Source organism: Sinocyclocheilus rhinocerous, unplaced genomic scaffold (assembly GCF_001515625.1).
Source record: "Sinocyclocheilus rhinocerous isolate Xijiao unplaced genomic scaffold, SAMN03320098_v1.1 scaffold480, whole genome shotgun sequence".
NCBI classification, from domain to species: Eukaryota; Metazoa; Chordata; class Actinopteri; order Cypriniformes; family Cyprinidae; genus Sinocyclocheilus; species Sinocyclocheilus rhinocerous.
The window spans coordinates 2,374,829-2,395,943 of record NW_015655401.1 but is presented as its reverse complement, the minus strand read 5'-3'; the positions used below and the strand labels follow the sequence as shown (position 1 = coordinate 2,395,943).

At 36.3% G+C, this 21,115-nt stretch overlaps 1 protein-coding gene across 1 annotated transcript in view; it reads right to left on the bottom strand.

The window, feature by feature from the left end:
- The window catches only part of LOC107718148 (dihydropyrimidine dehydrogenase [NADP(+)]), a 160,745-nt gene that overhangs the window by 10,625 nt on the left and 129,005 nt on the right, over positions 1-21,115 (bottom strand). The window contains exons 19-20 of the mRNA XM_016525131.1: positions 11,342-11,484; positions 7,116-7,295 (exon numbers count right to left, since the gene is read on the bottom strand). Of these exons, the coding sequence (XP_016380617.1) occupies positions 7,116-7,295; positions 11,342-11,484 (323 nt within the window). The remainder of the gene's footprint in view (positions 1-7,115; positions 7,296-11,341; positions 11,485-21,115) is intronic.

Genomic DNA, 21,115 nt, shown 5'->3' with positions numbered 1-21,115 from the left:
TTTAAATATATTCAAATAGAAAACAGTTGTTTGAAATAGCCTAGTAAAAATATTAACATTTTTTTTACTGTTTTGCTGTACTTTGGATCAGATAAATGCAGGCTTGGTGAACAGAAGAGACTTCTTTAAAAAACATTAAAAATCTTACTGTTCAAAAACTTTTGACTGGTAGTGTATAGTCAACTTTAATTTTTCTCTCATTTCTAGCTTTTAATTGGCTTAGAAATCAGATAACTGCTGGACAATAACCAATAATAATGATTTGTTTATATACTACAAACACTTTTTTATCACATAAGGCAGAATAGTTTCTATACTGTAATAAATGCTATGTCAGTTAGCGCTGCATTGTTCATATACTTTATTTATTACCTGGAGGTGACTTGGCAAACACAAATAAACCATATTGTCGCAATCGTATGTTTAATGTCTTCATGTTTCCAAACGTTTCTGTTTTTCTGAAAACAACTGTTTTCATACAGTCAGCGATAGCTGGACGCTTTTGTCCATATTAGGAATTTCCTCATAGGACTTTCTGCGCGAGAGCGCCCTCCGGCTTCGAGTATGAATGAAACATACACTGCACGGAGTGTTTAGCGCTCTGTGATGTTCATCTCGCCATATTCTGGGTCCGAATAAAACATCAGATCATGCACAGTCTCTTTGAATTTAAATCTATATTTATTCACACCGGCTCTTGAAAACCTCTATGCGAACACACTTGCCCGAAAAAGTGCGGGGGACGAATTTACATTATATTAAAAGTGGGGGGGACACGTCCCTGCGTCCCCCGCGTAATCTACGCCCCTGGTGGAGACATTAGCGGAGAAGGAAGAGAGGAGTGACTGATACACATTAAGGTCAGTAGGATTTTATTTTTAATATTTTATCTGAAGGTTCAGTAAACTGTTCCATTTCAAAAAAGTAGATTTTTCTGACTGTTATTTCGAATGTTATGCTTTATAGGGTTAAACTCTACAGGTGACCAGGGTAAAAGCTCATAAAATACTGTAGCTTATAATCAGTGAAAGTTTATTAGTTAAAGTTTGGCTTATTTTGTCCAGTAGCACATTTTCCATTTGCAAGATCCTCTTATGTAATGGCATTAAATAATACAGAATAAAATAACAAAACATTAATCCCCCAAGCTAATGTTAATGTAAGTGCTGGTATCATGGTGGGCATCGATCTCTGCACTTTAATTAGCTCCAGACAGTGAATTTGCTCTTGTTTGGCAGAGAAAGAAATACTGTATTAGCCAAAACTACACGTCTCTTTTTGTGCCTCCTCTCATCAGGGTGCAAAGATAAAGGAAACATTTTGCCAGTGTCCTCACTTCATTTCTGAACAGCAGCAAACATTCAGATAACAGTGCGAGTGCGCGCGTGTGTGTGGTGGTGGTGGTGGGGGGACCTGCTTTGCATGCGTTTTTTTTTTTTGTGAGCTGCTTAAGGACTACAGAGTTCCTTGAAATTCATTACATGCAGAAACTCTCTAAAGCTCCTCCTGAAACTTGGACTTGTGTGACCAGCATGATTTGGATTATAAAAAGCACACCTTATGCACGGAAAGCACACAATAATGGTGACTACATATCACTGTATATTACACAAAGCACACACACACCAACTGATTAATCTAAAATAAGTAGACCATTTCCATTTCACTTTCTTTCTCAGTTCCCTTTCAGTCGGTCACTCTCGACGTCACGTCGGATGACCGACGAAATTGGGATCTCGCTTAGAGAGACCAATCTACTTCGAGTGTACGTCGTCTTTAAAAAGACGCACCCGAAATTGCTCTTTTAGGGAAAAAGCTCTTTTAGCGCAAACAGGGGGTAGTGCAGCCTGATGTGTGCAACCCACTCGACACGGGAAACCACCACCGCTGAAGCGCCGTACCGCCAACACGAAGAGCTCTCTAAGAGCGCGCTGAACTCGTTCAGTCTTTTTCTCTCAGTAGAGTAGTCAGGAGGAGAACGATGTGATCGCTCGGCTCCGAAGCGAAAAGCTGAATATGCGCTGCACCAGCTGCCTACTTATACTCACGCTGTGATCAGCGGCAGCTGGATGCAATAATCGCATGCCAATGTGCATTGGCTCGTTTAGTTTACACTCGAAGTAGATTGGTCTCTCTAAGCGAGATCCCAATTTCGTCGGTCATCCGACGTGACGTCTCCGTTCCCTCATTCAGGGTTACCATACGTAACCGAGACATTCTTGGATTATAAATTATAAAGCTTTTTTTGGTCTTGCTTTCCAGTAAAAAATATCTAAACATCATTAAAACAAGATAAGCATATTTAAGCAGAACTATATGAATGTATTACATTTAAATAATATAATATAATGAGCATAAATAAATTGAAACAATGTCTAAAATGTTAATATATAAGAAAATATATTTAATATAATACTTAGCATAAATAAATTATATATTAGATTTAATAATATATTATTATATAATTTATTTGTAGAAAACCATTTTCCCCCATGAATTCTGAAAAACAAATCATACTTACATTCAACATTTATTTTTAAGACTAGTTTATATACAGTGGGTATAGAAAAGAATCACCCCTTTAAAATAATCACATTTTACAGGCTTTGCTACCTGAAATGAAGACGGACACAGTTTTTGTTTTATCCAGCTGTATTTGCTCAGTGCAACTTATAACATCCGAGTGAAAGATAAAACACCAACATGTCAGAAAAAAGAAATAAAAAACAGAATCACTGAGTTGGAAAAAGGATCACCCAGGTGTAGCTAATCACCTTCTCAATGGCACACAAAGACATTTGACTTTCGACTATGATCTGCTGTGGTCATTTTGATTAGCTCAGCATGAAACGAGCTTTCCTGGAGCATTTCAGTCCTTGGTAGTGCAACTGAAGCAAACAATCAACTATGGGTGGCAAGGCACTGTCAAAAGATCTCCGGGATAAAGTTGTGAACAGGCACAAGTTAGGAGATGGATACAAAAAAAATTAAAAGGCTTCACTTTATCAATTCCTAGAAGTCTATTGTTAAGAAGTGGAAGGTATTTGGTACAACAAAGACCCTCCCTGCATCAGGACGTAGCTCCAAACTGGTTCAACACAGACCCTCCCTGGATCAGGACGTCGTTCCAAACTGGATGAAAGAGCCAGGAGGAAACTGGTCAGAGAGGCGACCAAGAGGCCTACAGCAACTCTGAAGTAGTTGCAGGAATTTATTACAAAGAGTGGTCATTGTGTGCATGTGACAACAATATCACAAATTTTCCACAAATGTGGCTTGTATGGGAGGGTTGCAAGGAAAAAGTCACTTCTCAAGAAAGGCCACATGTAGTCACGATTGAGCTTTGCCAAAACGCACCTTGAAGATTCTGAGGCAGATGAGACTAAAATTTTATTATTTGGCTTCAACACCAAACGATATGTCTGGCGGAAATCAAATACAGCTCATCATCCAAATAACAGCGTACCTCCAGTAAAGCACGGAGGTGGTAAAATCCTGTTATGGGGGTGTTTCTCTGCAGCAGGGACTGGAGCACTTGTCAGGATAGAAGGAAAAATGGATGGGGCAAAATACAGTCAAATTCTTGAGGAAAATCTGCTGCCCTCTGCCAGAAAGTTGTCAATAGGAAGAAGGTTTACCTTCCAACATGACAAAGACCCAAAGCACACGGCAAAACTGAGTACACAGTGGCTGAAGGAGAAAAAGGTGAATGTCCTTGTATGGCCTAGTCAGGGCCCAGACTTAAACCCCATTGAAGATCTGTGGAATGACGTGAAGACTGCAGTTCACAAACGGTCACCATCAAATTTAACTGAACTTGAGCAGTTCTGCAAAGAAGAGTGGGCACATATTGCAACGTCTAGATGTGCAAAGTTAGTAGAGATATATCCCAGAATAAACAGAATAAATGCTGTAATTAAAGCAAAAGGTGGTTCAACAAAATACTGACACAAGGGGTGATCCTTTTTCCAACTAGGTGATTCTGTTTTTTTTTTTATATATGTATTTTTGTTCTGACATGTTGGTGTTATATCTTTCACTTGGATGTTATAAGTTGCACTGAGTAAATACAGCTGGATAAACAAAAAAACTGTCCGTCTTCATTTTAGGCTGCAAAGCAACAACGTGTGATTATTTTAAATGGGGGGTGATTCTTTTCTATATTCACTGTATGATATGTATTACATAAAAAAAAAAAAAATAATAAAAAATCAGTAACACTTTATAATAACTTTCATTTATAAATCATTAACAAACATTATATAATGCTTAACAGATCATTAGTTAATATATATTCACGTAGCTAGAAATATGTTCTTGTTAATGTTCACTAACAGTGTTGGGCAAGTTACTCTGAAAATGTAATTAAATTACTGATTAGCAAACTAGCAAACGAAACGCGTGTCTGCGCCGTTCATTCCGTCACATTCTGCGTTACACAGTAAATTCCAACTCTGTTGCGTCGGGGCTCGCGGGAGTGTCTCTAATGCACTTGACTCGACAGTGCGTGTGCTACATCCTTTTTACAATCTCTAGATTAGAAATCACTGGATTCAACGTAACGCGGCAGTAACGTATAGAGACCTCGGCTTGTAACTATACTCTAATTACTATTTTGAAAATTATAACGCGTTAAATTACTCCGTTACTAAAAAAGTAATCAAATTATAGTAACACGTTACTAAGTAATGCGTTACTGCCCAACACTGTTCACTAATGAACTTACTAAACATTACCTAATGATTGACATATGATTATTTAATGTAAATTGAAATGCTTACAAATGCTAGTAAACTTTCAGTTCATATGATTTTCATTTGTTGGTCTTTGTTTGTCGTGTAGACCTCTATTTATACTTCTTAACAAATCATCTATTAATTATTTGTTCATGTTTTTGCAGTACCCAATCTAAAGTGGAAACTCTTCATCATTTGCAAATGTTTATAAATGTTTACTAATCATTAATAGCTTTATGAACAGTCATCTCAATGGCAAAAAGTGTCCCAAAAGACCTGAATTTACCCTATTCACACACCTTTACTAATCATTTATTAATCATGTGTTCATGTGTTTGCAGTAGCCAATCTAAAGTTGAAACCATTCATCATTTGTAAATGTTTATAAACTATTACTAATCATTAAGTATCTTTATGGGCATTTGACTTATGTAACAAGGTTTGTGTAAAGGATGGCTGGTTAAGTTTAGCTAAATGCTTGCTAAAAACATAACAGATTGTAATTTTGGTGCAAAAAAGTTTTTTATTGCCTCAACACTCACATTAGTAAACTACCCTTCAGTACATCATTAAACAGGATATTCCTTGAATTATAAATAAACAGGGTAAAACAAATAATTTTTTTTAAGAAAATACTTGTTCATTTATCAAAACAATAATATAAACAGATTGAACCGTGTTCCCTTATTATAATCAAATTTACCCCTGTATACTGTTGACCCTTTAACCAAACCTTAAACTTACCCATACCACCAAACCTGTCCCTAACCTTACCCGTATCACACCTCAATAGCAGCTAAAGTGTTGTGTATTAACACAAGATTTTAATCAATTTATAACATCTGTTAAAATCATTTGTAGATTTTCAATAAGTGCTTGATCATTTAGAATTGAAAGTTTAATGACATTTGTATTTTAACTTACATGAAATAATAATTTGTTTGAAAATTATCTAATGTTTAACAAGTTTATTAGCAAACATTAACAAGCACATTATCTCACGTCTTTAACTCTTTGAATATATATTAACTAATGATCAATCGACGTGTTTCAGAAAGGCGGGGCATAGAGGAGAAACAATAACGTACAGTATGTGGAAAATAATGTGTTTTTTTAACCTTAAACCGCATAAACACATTTCATTACACCAAATACACAAAATAATGTTCTTTTTAGCAACATCATATGACCCCTTTAAGCATTATAATGTTTGTTAATGATTTAGTAATGAAAGTTATTTAATTACTTAAATGAGTGACATTGTGATTTCCAGAAGAAACGCGCTGTAGTCTGAACATGCTCTTTATGCTCAAACAGTAACGTTACACACTAACTAACGTTGAAAAAGTGAAAAAGCATAATAGGACCGCTTTAAGTCTATCTTGTGCAATTACAAAGTTTATCGTCTTCATCTTTAAGGATGTTTAGAAATTTTTACTAGACAACAAGAAAAAAATGCAGTGCATATTGACAAAAATATCTGTTTAATATAAAAGCAAATACAAGTGTCTAAACACCCTCCTCCCACAAGTTTTCCAAAACTATGTGCTTGTTTCTGGACAGGGCTCTACAGACACCCTGTTAGCACGAAACAGAGAGAGATTTCGCAGAGAGAGGAATAGCACTTATCAATTCACAGTGTTTTTCCCCCACCATCACTTTTAACAGAAGCACAAAGCTGTTTATGGAGAGAGAAACATTTGCATATGTTTCGTTTTTATGCTGCGTGAATATGGTGTAGTGATGGGGAAAATATCTCTTTGTGCAACTGTGAAATTTCAGAGGAGGGTTGAGTTTGGCTGCGACCAAGAGAGAGACAAACATAATCACAATTCGAATAATTTTGCGATATTAAAAATAAATATATGGTAATTCCAGTCGAAAAACATGACAGCTTTGATTATCTAACATTTCAGCACCCTCACATTTTGTACTTTCTGTGTGCATTGCAATTCACAACTAAAACCCAAAATGTAAAAAAAAAAAACTCTCTTCGTTGATATCGATCACAGAAGAATTTATTATATTTGTGCAAAATTAGATGGGTTTCATACCACACTTTACAGCACAGCGTAGCTGAGAGCCACCATTGGTCAAATGGTCACAGGGTCACTAACCGGTCTGAAAAAGCCTGGGGCTTCTTTCACGCCAAGCAGAGGAAAGTAAATTACTCTCACACCTTTTAGCATCATCCTTGCGGCTATGTTACTAAGACCCACAACCTTAAACATCCTTCATGACTCAAAGCATTATATCCACACCAGGCAGATTTTGCCTGTTTAATTGCAACACAAATCACTAAAGGTTAACCAGAGAAACACCACAGAGAGTTTCATTTTTTAGAATGAGCCTTAGGCGACCAGCCACAGAGATGCTCACCTTTCCGACGAGCTCCTCCACGCGGGGGACTGGTTTGCCCTTCTGGTGGCGTATGGTGGGAGGAGACTGGCCATCCCAATCGTGTAGCTCCTCTATGCTTTTCAGATACAGCAGCGCCTTCAGGCCTAAACAGTAGTCCTCAATCACTGTGAAGTCCTGGTTCTGCACAGCACTGCACACCTGTTAAATATGCACAGATAAACAGACCTCAGGGCCCAGACTTAGTGAAACACCAGTGATTACACTATACACATCATCTTTTTAGTGTGTGTGGGTCTTCTTAAAAGCAGAGTGTATTCAATAGCTCAATGCAGCATAATAGGAAGAAAGTGTGATTGTGTGGTTGCAGAGCAACAGGACTAAGTTTCATTTCATTTAAGTTGTTGTTTACTGATAATCTTCCTCTCCACTGAAGCTCTAAAAACTCATTTGCCTTCAGATTCAAAAAATGGCCAAACCTTTGGGCTACACACAGCCAGAAACAGCTCAAATTCTTTAGTTCATTCTACTGTTTAAGAATAATAGCACCTATTCAGTTGTCTCCTTATAAGTTCACTGTTTCGGAACATTGGAAATATAAATGTTGACGTAAACTACTGTTCAAAAGTTTGGGTCAGTATGATTATTTTTAAAATAACTTCATTTTATTCTGAAAGAATGCGCAAAAGTTTTCTATTTCAAATAAATGCTGTTTTTTATCTACTTATCAAAGAATCCTGAAAAGAAAAAAAAAAAATTATCACGGTTTGCATAAAAATATTCAGCAGCACAACTGTTGTCAACATTGATAATAAGAAATGTTTATTCAGCACCAAATCAGTATATTAGAATGATTTCTGATGGATCATGTGACACTGAAGACTGGAGTAATGGCTGCTGAAAATTCAGCACTGCGATCAAAGAAATAAATTACATTAACAATATTAATGTTGTTACTGTATTTTAATCAAATCAGTGCAGCCTTGGTGAGCATAAGAGACTTCTTTCAAAAACATTACATTTTACCAACCCACATTTTTTTAAATGTAGTATACAGTATATAGTGTATATATGTATCTCCCTGACATCAGTTGTGGAAATTCAGAAGGAGTCGGTTTTGCAGCTTGTAGATTCAATAAATGATCTTTTTGGACTAGGGAGGACGTTTTGACAGTCACAGTTTTTTTTATCGTACATTTTTTCTCTTAAAAGATCAAGGAAAATGTTATTCCCCATGATATGACCCCTTCAATAATGAGATGAAGTCTGCAAGACAATCTCAAGTTTAACAGACTCAGAGACTTTCCTAGATTCATCTTCTCCACCATAGAGAGGCTGTTTAACCCCTCACCTCAAATATCATGTAAGCGTTTCCCAATGAAAAAGTACAGTTTGCAGTATTCTTCACTGATGAAATCCATTACCATCAGACAAACCACAGCTGACACTTCTCCTTTTGGAGTGGTTTCTAACTCTCCATCTACTGCTATAAAAAGGATAATCAGCCTTAATAAACTCACCCAAGTCACATCACTTATGAATTCTTTAAGGGTCCTTTTTTGACCCATTACACGCTAACTTGCTCAAAACAGTTTTAAACTCCTAATTACTGAACATCCTGAACATTGTTAATCAGTTCCTCCAGCAAGTATTTTACCACATAGTTTAAAGACAGCAACTGTTAGGCCTCTGGTGAAGCAAAATTATCCTGATTCTCCTCCAATCTTCCATTTCAAAATAATTGAAAACAGTATTCTTACAACTGTCTCAACATTAATAATCCTAATGAGACATTCCAGTCTGGCCTTACCATAGCTATAAAATGGCTCTTTTAACAGATCTGCAAGTTAATAAGGTAATCTGTCAATCCTAGATCTTTCTGATCTCAGAGCTGTCTTTAAAACTGTTGATCATAAGATTGTGCTTGACTGACCGACCTATTAGGCTCAGTTCTAGATTAGTTTAGATCTTACTTAAGCGACAGTAAATACTATGTTGCACACAACACCAGATAACTTGTGGTATTCCCCATGACTCAGTTAAAGGGATAGTTCACCTTCAGTTGCTGGTCCCCATTGACTTCCATAGTATGGAAAAAAAAAAAACTCTATGCAAGTCAATGGGGACCATCACTTGAAGGTGAACTATCCCTTTAAGTCCTTTATTATTTATACATGTGCATCTATTCATCAGTATGTAAATGATTATAACTTTTCATCAGCTATAATGATTATAATTATTATTTTTATTTTATTACTTGCTCCAGATGCCCACAAACCAATTAGCACACTTCTAGACTACATCTAAAGATTGCAACTAGAGACTCTTAAATACAGTTTTATTGTGCCATATATAAACTAATTGTCTCTGAATATTTTTTTAACTATACTAACAACGTTTGTAAAACAGCATATTATCACATTCACAACATCTCTAAGCTCTGTGAATTATACCCCTACTGACAGTGAGAATCTCATTCACGCCTTTTTCACATCAAGACTTCACTATTGCAGTAGTGTTTTGGCTGCCCTGTCTAGAAAAATTATGTGCATGGATTAATTTTATTTTATTAATTTTATAATGAACAATGTTCCATAAAAAATATTGTCCATCACTCCACTGAATCACATCACTTCAGCATGCAAATCTCTTTACTGCTACTTATGTCTCTACACACAATGATATGTCTTTACCAAGAAGGTCCAAAACTGTGGAATTTAATACCCGTGAACCTACATGAAATTGAAAATGTACATTTCTCTTTGTGTTTGCATTTTATTTCCTTTTATTTCTATCTGCACATTCCATTTGTTCATGTACACTATAAGTTTGGGATCTGTACGTTTTTTTTTTCTTCCTTTTTTTATTTTTATTTTTTGTGCTCATCAAGGTTGCATTTATTTGATCAAAAATACAGTAAAAACATATTGTGAAATATTATTACATTTCAGATTAATTATCTATTTTCATATATTGCAAAGCTGAATTTTCAGCAGCCATTACTCCAGTCTTCAATGTCACATGATTCTTTAGAATTTCTTTTACTTAAAGCCTTTATGTATAATGCATTATCAAGGGCTATTAAAGGTTATGCATTATAATTATTCATGAGATTGTACAATGCATTATAAGGTGCATTACAAGGCATAATTAATACATTAAAACTACTTTTATAATGCATTATTCATAAAGGCTTTAAGTAAAGTGTTTCCAAAATCATTCTTGCTGATTTGGTTCCCCAAGAAACATTTCATATTATTATCAATTTTAAAAACATCTGTGCTGCTTAATATTGTTTATGGAAACCTTACTGCACTTTTTTCAGGATTATTTGATGAATAGAGAACAGTCATTTTACTGTTCATCAATTTAATGTCTCCTTACTGAATAAAGGTATTCATTTCTGTTAAAAATAAATCTTACTGACCCAAACTTTTGAAAGGCAGTGTACATATCCAATTGTATTTAAAGGGACCTTTAATATGCTGTTCAGAGCATTATAAACACTGTTTGCAGAAGTGTTAGATAAATAACACTTTTCTTATTTACTTACTATCACATTGTGAGTCTGTGAGAGGTTAACATTATTCGCCAGAGCAGCTCATTGGACTAATCTAATTCGAGCAGGAGATGGAGCTACGATGTGTTTCTGTAACCCGTTGGTGACACTGATTCAACTGTAGTGTAGTGAGGAGTTGGCTAGTTTACAATTTCTCCTATTACTACGAGCCAGCACTCTGCTATTACATGTGGGTGTGATTAAAATGTTTTAATTCCAGTCTTTCCCCCCCCAGAACTCCAAGGCACTTGTGAAACGTTATTTCTGCACATAATGAGGGTGTTTTGATTTATTTATTTAAAAAGAGATTTCGGAGGCTGTGGCATCATGTTGAGATAATGGGTTTATTTGCACTAACAACTTGTTCAGAGCCATGTTGCAATTTGCGTTGAGTTTGTTGTTGCTTCTCGGCTGTAGCAGCTCTGTGTGAGTGTAGCCGTTAGTAGACTCCTTATTAGGGATTGATTAGAACTGACTACTTTATGTATATGTTAAACCCAGACTTTAGGCTTGCATATTGTATGAAACAAAAATAATATATTTTTACCCAAGCTGTGGTCCTACAAATGGGGATGTTATGAGGCTGAGGGGTGGTACAGACATGGTTACAGGTCTATACTGGTAAACAAAAGGTTCATATCCTACAGTTACTGGTGGATGGTAGTTGGTGATGAATTTAAGTGGTTACCTGCAGGACAGACGCTCCAGCATGGAGGAACTGTAATCCAGACTCAGCTGAGTCAATACCACCGGTAGCCAAGATCGGGAATCCAGGAAGTACTTTTGCTATAGCTGACACCGCACGCAGAGCTATAGGGCGTATTGCATTACCTATCCAAATACAGGAGGGAAAACATTATTAAATGTAAAACAATAATTATATAAAATCAGTTCATACAGATTACAAATTCAACTTGTGATCAGAGCATGTCTTATTGGGCCTGTTTACACCTGGTCACTTCATGTGTTTTCTCTGACAAAACAGGTGTAAATGCCCTCCGAAACGCTTTCGAGATGGATTCAAATCCGATCGCTCAAACCACTTCAGGAGGTGGCCTAGTACGCATTCCAGATGAAACTGGACAGGTGTAAATGCATCTGGGTGTTGAAACCACATATGTACATTTTACTCCTCCCAAAATGTTAAAAAATAAACGTGTGAGAGTGTGTTATATAGCATGCTATATGTCATGTTATAGCCAGATATGACCAGTAGCGTGTTTAGGCACCATGCAACCCACGCAATTGCGGAACGCGATTTCTATCAAAGGGGGCTCCACGGGACCACTTGCTGAGGGCCTCCAAAAACACTAAACAAACCCTTTGGATATGACACGCATCGCCACAGATGAGAAGCTGAGTATCTCTTCAGCAAGCCGAACTGCAAACTGCCGCAAATGAAACTGAAAGTAATAAGTCGCAGATGCTCAACACACAATCATCTTCATTAAAAGTAGTAAGACTAACTTATCTTTCCAGTGTTGATGCCGCTCTATCTCCTATTGCGGTCTTTGATCTTGACATTAGCTGATTATGAATAAAATGCAGTGCATATCTGTTGCTTTCATTGATGTGAACTCCGTTAAATTTGCATATAGCGCGGGAATTGAAGATCAGATTTATATCTGTTTTGCGGAGACACATTTATGTGGCCAAGTGTAAATGGAATTGTTTTAACAAATGAGATAACTATCCGATCAGTGAAAATGCATGAAGTGACCAGGTGTAAACCATTGTAAACCAAAAGGCCCATTGCCTTATACAACTACTGTTCAAAAGTTTGGGGACATTATGAAGTTAACAAGCAAGGATACATTAAATTGATCAAAAGTGACAGTAAAGACATATTTAACTACTCAAAATATTTTTTTCAAATGCTGTTTTTTAAACTTTCTATTCTTCAAATAATCCTAAAAATATTTCCACAAAAATATTAAGCAGCTTATATTTGTTTTAAGCACCAAATGTTTAAAAAACAAAATGTTTAATATAATTACAGATTTAATATACTGCTCAAATTCATTATGTATTTTTATGCTTAATAGAGTATTGCACTGTTAGGTTAGCAACATGCTGATGTCAACATCTTCTGAAATCAATAGAGCGCTACAGTTATGACGTATTTTTGTAGTTCATTCCGAAAGTTAGCATCACCCTGGTTCCCTCAACAAAAAGCCAGTAAGGTTTTTCCATTCTTACATATTTTGTTCATCAAAATAATATTCAGAAATGAACACAACAAATGAATTCTGAATCCTAAATACAATCAAAAAGAAAAAAGAAAAGACTAAAATTAGGCTACAAACGAACTACACCACAGTCGCACAACTTTAACGTCTCAACCACCAAGCTTCTGACAACTCTTTCAATCTTTATTTAAAATCTAAAAGCTGGTAGGTTTCAGTTAAAATAGTTTGCATGAGAGCAAGTTTAAAGACAACAAGTCTGTAAAAGTGGATTAGTACAGACCTTATTTCAGGCATTTAACCAAAAACACCATTGTTTTCGGAATGATGGAATGTGTACTGCAAAAATGCTTGTTTTGGAGTTTTTAGTACTCATTCCTGCAGTGGAAGTCAAGTCTCCAGAGTGGAGTGCTGTTTGTGTGCTGCCTATGTAGAGCGTTTCATAACAGTCACTTACAAGGTTCCATATTAGACAGTGAAGCAGTTCACTGGGTTTGGGATCAGAGAAACTGTGTCTACAGGTGCCTGGGTTCACCTATGCAGCAGCACAACCCTCCCCGTGCCTTTCTCTCTTCATCTTTCAGGATGGCAGGATTCCCTAATGAAAGCCGAGTGGCTTTCTGATCAGCCAGACAGATGGAAGTGTTTATCACATTACATTTAACCTCATTTTCCCAGCAGGTTCCCATTCATTGATCACAGCCGTACGTTTGTCCACATTCGTTTCGCCGGCGCGGCTCAGAACTCCACTTCCACCATTTGATGGCTCGAGACAGCTTTATTTTTTAGCCCCACTCCGGCGTGCTAAACGATCCTCACCACCCACCCTATATTCCAAAATTGGGGAGATAAATTCAATCACAGCACTTTTTTTTTTTTTTTTGCATCCCGATGCCGCATGGTTAATTATGTACATATGGACGCTTCCCTAAGCCTCTGGCATTTCCAGCCGCCCTCACTTTTTTTCTGTTCTTCCACCTGTTGGTTGAATGGATGGCATGTCAGGTAGAATTTGTCATCTCTGCTCTATTCTGACAACCTAATATCATAAGACGACATCACTCGGCTCGCAATGAAAGCCATTTGGGTGTGATTTAGAGATGAGTGTTCGGCTCACTACAGCTTAAGTCGAGAGGCTGGAGCTCTGAACACATCATTCTTAAATGTCTGTGTGAGTCAAATGTATCGAGGTAATAATGTCCCAGTAAGACATCTGCTACACCTCATCCGGCAATGGGCTATTGTACTGTGAGTGATGTCACAATCACATTACTATGGACACGACTTGTGCAACAAATGTTGAGAGCCATCAAAGCACTTGTCAGCCAATGGCAGCCGACACAGATAATGTTGTCAGGCAGCACACTTCCACTTCCAAATCTTCAGTCCTGTGATATTGTTGTGATGTTATTGTGGCACTGGCTCTGTCCTTCCCTGCACTTTGTTCTTGTTTTTCACGCCGGCCGCGCTGACAGCTCAACATGCCCTTGTCAAGCAGGGTCGCTCACGCCTGTTTGTCACCAGTACCTGTGGTGAAGTTCACTGCATGCCAACAGCAGCACATCCAGGCTAATGCTAAACTTAGCTCAGAGTGTCTAATATTGTCTCTTGAGCGGGGGTTTTTAGTTCTGGAGTAATTGTACTTCATCACTACATTTGTACTTCACTCAAACACTACTGAAACAGTACCTGCATTTTTATTTAATTACAGTATATTCCTAATGAAAAAAAAACATACCCTTTACTCACTGCAATTTCATTTAGACCCTGCAAAATGCATACTTCACTTGTCATCATGACATAAATATATATTCAAAATTATGTTTGTCTTTTTGAGCTTAGGAGTCAAATCACATTTTCCTGTGAATTTGACCTAAAACTGCAAATTAAATGTATTTCAATGTGAAATGTAACTAGCCATCATGATCATACACCCTGGTGAAGAGCGAGTATTTCACATGAAGCAATTAAAAAAAAAAAAAAGTTAAAACCATAACCATGTTGAAAACAACTTGACACTTGTCACTGGTCAGTTTATAAACTATATTCAAGTGTCACGCTACAATCAAATATCGAAGTGACGTCGAAAGTAAAAAATATAGATATGCATTTTTTTTTTGACCTTGTAATTTTTTTATTAAAATCTTTAAAATGTCTTAACCCAGTCTTCCTGTGAAACTGAGCATATCTTGGTGAGTATGCCAGACTTCTATGATTATTTTCTAATCTACCCATAAATAGAGTTCAAAATAGGGTCGGAATTTTAGAAATTAAATGCTGTTTTTTTTTTTTTTCAACAAATCAAAAAGAGGCACTCAACATCAGAAACGTCAACTGTCAACCTTAGGAGATCAAACTATTATTATTATTATTTTTTTTTTATTTTTTTTTTTTACCAACATTTAATACAGTTTAGCAATTTTACAGTTGTGTTCAATTAAAAAATAAAATAAAATGTATACAAAAAAAAAAAGGAAATTTAGATTAAATTAAGCTACCATTCCATGGAGGCTATTTGGTCTGTAGGTATTGATAAATTTCCCATTTTTTTTTTTTTATTTTTTTTTTTTACCAACATTTAATACAGTTTAGCAATTTTACAGTTGTGTTCAATTAAAAAATTAAATAAAATGTATACAAAAAAAAAAGGACATTTAGATTAAATTAAGCTACCATTCCATGGAGGCTATTTGGTCTGTAGGTACTGATAAATTTCCCATAAATAACATGGTTAGCTTTATTAGATAATAATTTATCAATGTAAGGAAAATAAAAAATAAAAATAAAAACATGCTTAAAAAAATCATATTCATGACCTGTGCCAAGTAGAATTAAAAGTGAAAGATGTAGATAAAATAACTTAGTAATTTCTCAGCACTTCCTTCATGCCTGCTATAGTGAGCTCCACTGTGAAAGCACCGAAACACACGGTTACTGAGGCTTTTGAACCTATGAACCTATACTTTTCCTAGTGCTGTTCTTTTTTCTGTAGGCTGCATGTGTTCAGCAGTATCACACTTGTGCTTTACAGACAGCACAGTCTGTGCTTAGAGACGTCCTGGACCCGCTAGCGCTCTGTATCTTTCATCAATGCCTCATTACTCTAAGCAGATCCTATCACAGCTTCCAACATGAGCGAGCACAGCTCCGGACGAGCGCCATCCTCAGTCTGGTCCCGTGTTGAGGTGATTGACAGCTCAGTGAGGTCATCGGGTGGCATCTGTTAGCACGAGGCGTCCGCTCCCGATGCCAGACTCTCTGATTAATAATTCTAAACACAGCGCGAGACGGAGCGTGGGGTCTCTGCATCCTCTACGATTTCTATCTTCACCCCAATAATATGTTGTGCCTCAAAAAGATCCGGCCAGATAACAAAAGCAAATAAGAGACGAGAATGACGGTGCAGCTCTCTGTTAATTACGCCTGCCGATGCTCCCAGGGTGTCTGGGGAACATGGTTTTCTATGCACAATGAAAAAGATGCAATAATATATTTGTGACAACAGACCAGTCGGTCGGCATGACCAATCATTAAAACACACATCAAATGAGGAACACGCTGCCAGCTAAATTAAATCACAGTGGGAAGCTCAACCAGGGGAAAAATAAACTGACCATATGATCTAGACTAGAGGTCAGCAATTACCGGACCGCGGCCCGAATCCGTACTCCGTATTGGCTCCATCCGGACTGCAAATCATTTCTCATAAATTAATGTAATCATAAACATAGCAATGTTTTTCTCCATACACAAACATTTTCAGCCGTCACTACACTGCAAAAATGACACAGAAGCTGCATCTGAAGCAACATAGACTATATAATATGTTACTACTGTATGACACAGTATATGTATATATACAAAAATTACAATGGCAGAAAAAAAAAAAAATCAAAAACAGCATTCTATGAAACCGTACAAATATATTACTGTGGTATTTTTTTTCACATAGCGTGTCAAACCACCAAGAAAGGGATAGTTCGCCCAAAAATGAAAATTGTCACCATTTACTGACCCTCATGTTGTTCAAAATCGTAAGACTCGTAGAACACAAATGAAGATATTTTAATGAAACCTAAAAGATTTTTGTCAGAAAACTTTATAACAGTTTATAAAGAGGTCATAAAGAGTGGTTTTGTAACATGTCAATGCAAGGAAGAGTCAAGGTAGGATCCAAAAGATCGAGTTTGTGTGAAGTGTGTGCCGCTAAAAACAAGGGCATCACACACGATTGGAGAATGTGTAGTAGATGACACAACAGAGCGCTGAAGCACCCAAAAACATACAGACTGTATTTATCTAATTATTTAATTAAACTGCAGCCTTCTGCATTACTGGGACATCACAAGAAAGACATAATACTGACTTTATTTCAACTAATTGTGCAGTGTTAACTGTTTTTTTTTTTCACCCTGCAGACCACTAGGAATTTTCATGGACCACAGTTTGATAAGATCTGCTCTTTACCGTAGCAGCAGTCTTGAGAGACTATTGAGGGTTTATGACCTCTAACTTTTACAAGGTATTGCTAATGCCAACCAGATAATTTACAATACATTCTAGGCGATACTAGACCATATTTGGTCTTTCATCCCATTTCCCTAAAAATCAGTAATTAGCTTTCAAATATGTTCAGCTCACACACACGCTCCACTTCCCTATTGCTCATCGACAGTCCTGTGTTACAGTGAAATCAGAAAATATAACACTAATTTATAAATGTAATCCTACATAGCATGATATTCAGTTGCAGTTTTAATTTCAATTTAATTTCACAGCTATCCAAACTTAAGGATTCACCAATACTAAATTTCTGATACCGATTGCTGATTATTCAGAATGACATTTTTAATTATACATGGAACCTCTCATTTGATACATGACTATAAAATTTACAGTCAGAGCCCAAACAATTATATTCAACTGCTATTTAATAATCACACTCAAATAAAAACTGAAATGTTCATATACAGCTCGCACATAAGAGTTTTCCTGAAAACTTGCCTTCATGACAGATTTATTCAAACATGCGTATAAAATTAACAGTAAATAAGCTCCCCTCTAGTGTTTTTATAACTAACTAACCAACTGTGAACACTGGATAACTTTCCTGAGGTAAATGCAACGTTAAGTGGCATTGATCACAAGCTGTTTTATTGGTTAAAATACTGATTGATACTAAATTTCTGATACCGATTGCTGATTATTCAGAATGACATTTTTAATTATACATGGAACCTCTCATTTGATACATGACTATAAAATTTACAGTCAGAGCCCAAACAATTATATTCAACTGCTATTTAATAATCACACTCAAATAAAAACTGAAATGTTCATATACAGCTCGCACATAAGAGTTTTCCTGAAAACTTGCCTTCATGACAGATTATTCAAACATGCATATAAAATTAACAGTAAATAAGCTCCCCTCTAGTGTTTTTATAACTAACTAACCAACTGTGAACACTGGATAACTTTCCTGAGGTAAATGCAACGTTAAGTGGCATTGATCACAAGCTGTTTTATTGGTTAAAATACTGATTGAGTGGTTATGATACATTTCAGTAAGTTCTGTATCTTTCAACATACCTTATGATGTTCAGACATGTTTATTTTGCACTATAACTTGTAATGAAGTGGAAGAGATGACTTGCGCTGCTGCTGAACTCGGGTGGCTAAAGCGATTTGTGGCGCCTCATTTAAAGGCGTCAAACAGCATTTACTGTTTGAATTTTGTGAGGAAGTGGACATTGTTTGAGAGCTAAGACTTATCTTATCAGAAGTAACAAAGCACAAAGCTCTTTGCAATTATTGGATAGGAGGCACGCTACAAATAATGTTTGGTGAAGGGAAAAAACGCAGACCTGGAAACGCCGACTTGAACTACGGGTGACTCATAGGGTCAAATAGAACCAGCGTTAACTGCTCTATTTTTGTACCGTGAGGTTGAGATTAATGTATTATTGCGTTAATTCAATGGCCCTAAATTCTACACAAGAGATGGTTTCTTCACACATGAATTGCAGTTTCTTCACACACATTTTTTTTCAGAACCAGCGTTAACTGCTCTATTTTTGTACCGTGAGGTTGAGATTAATGTATTATTGCGTTAATTCAACGGCCCTAAATTCTACACAAGAGATGGTTTCTTCACACATGAATTGCAGTTTCTTCACACACATATTTTTTCTTCCTTCTTTTGAGTGACAGGATATATTCTGCCCTAGTCATTTACTGTTTTTAAACAATTGGCCGATGGCCGATTGTGCAGATAACTGCTTTTAACGGCCGGTATCGATTCTTGGCTGATACATTGGTGCATCCCTAACCCAACCTGCTTAAGTTATTGTTTGGACCTTTGCATGGATGGAAACCTCTTCAACCTTACATCAATGAAAAATCTCTGATCTAGACTATTGAACAAATTTGAGCACAAAAATGGGGGCAGGTAACAAAACAGCACTAAACAAGTTTTATTAATCAACTAATGAGTTATAATTAGTCTAAAAGTTTAAAATACCCTCTCTATCCCTTTACTAAACATTAATGGCGAATGCAAAAATGTATTACAAAAACTGTGATTAAAAAGTTTTGAGGCAAAAAAAAAAAACATGTCACAGAAAAGATTGATTTCCTCCACACTCAGGGTTTATGCCACTTGCCACATAAATCAAAGCACCTTAAACCCGGCCACTGCTGCCGAGTTAAACATTAAATTACTGAATACATTAGAGAATCAAGCCAGCTCCACCGAGAGCTCAGGGTGGCACACATTTATGTGCCCCTGGATGCTCTGCACATGGTTTTATGCTCTGGATATGGGCTTCTGAAACAAAAAGTCTGAGGAGAGCTACTGTACTGGGAGCAGATAAAATATGTGGGGCTGCATGGGCCCTTTAGGGCCCCGCTGATCAATAGGTTGGTCTCGGGCAGAGTCTTAGACCATTGCTGCAAGGCTGGGTCCCATGGGAGAGCTGCACAGTGAGGCCCATAAGACTTTAAAAGTGAAAAATATGACAGTCAGTCAGTTTTGCTTGCATAAAATAGAGCCTCAAAAGTATGAGTCTTAATTTTTAATGCAGGCCATGTTTCTGACCCTGTCCTTGCCTCTGCAGACATTGTGGCAGCTCAGCTGAAGGGAGAAGGGAGAGGTGTACTGAGGTGAAGCTTTAACACACTCAACTGTACACAGCTGAAACTATAAAGCACATACGTGAATCATGCTTTTTAAAAGTTGTTTAATATGTGTGACCACAGAGATTGTTTTTATTAGTGGTAAGCACACAGACGCATATTGACATTTATGTTCTTTCCGAACACTAAAGGAACTAATTTCTAAAGGCATACACTGTGATCGTATAACATGGGAGTTTAAAAATGTGCATGCCAAACACATTTGCAGTAATATCTATTACACTATTTCTTAATTAGTATTTATCTTGTTTACAAATAAAAATATCCTTAAAATTGGATGCATTTACTTGAGAACCACAAACATGCTTTCAGAGAATATATATTAAATAAGTTTATTTGTATTACTCCTTTGGCAAAATTTTAGTTTTCTTGTTTTAAGCACAAGCCTCACTAAATTTAGTTGAATTTATGATTAAAGCAAGAAAAACACAATTTACCATTAATGTATGAAAATGAATTGTAGTAATTATGATATGATTAATTGAACTGAATTTAAAAGTCTTAATATGTCATTTTTATTCTCAAGTAAAATCTGTTTTTATGGATATTTACATTTTACATTTTTCAAAAATATGTTTTTTACTGGAAAATATGATGTAAAATGACTGACATATTAAAACAGGTTTTGAAGTAAGACAATAGTTTGTAACTTGAGTTAAGTTTATTTAAATAATAAAACAATTTTATATATTTGTTCCTTGCTTTAAGCATAAGTCTCTTTAAATTAATTTAATTTATGTCTTAATATGTCATTATTTTTCTCAAGTAAATATCTTGTTTTAAGGATATTTAGGGAAGATATTTTTTACTGGAAAATAAGCTAAAAAAAGAGATTGACAAAGTTAATTTTTTCAGTACTTCAAGCTGGATTTATATATTTTTACTATAAGTCTCCTAGACTGAAGCTCCATTTCTAGAGAGCAGAGAGCATGCCCAGTTCTTTCACACCTGATCTAATCCATCTGTCTGTGCAAGCAGGACCTGACCAGAGTAAGCCCAGACATCTCAGCAGCCAGTGCGCCGGCCAACACCACACACACACACACACACACACACACACTCACTCACTCACTCACTCA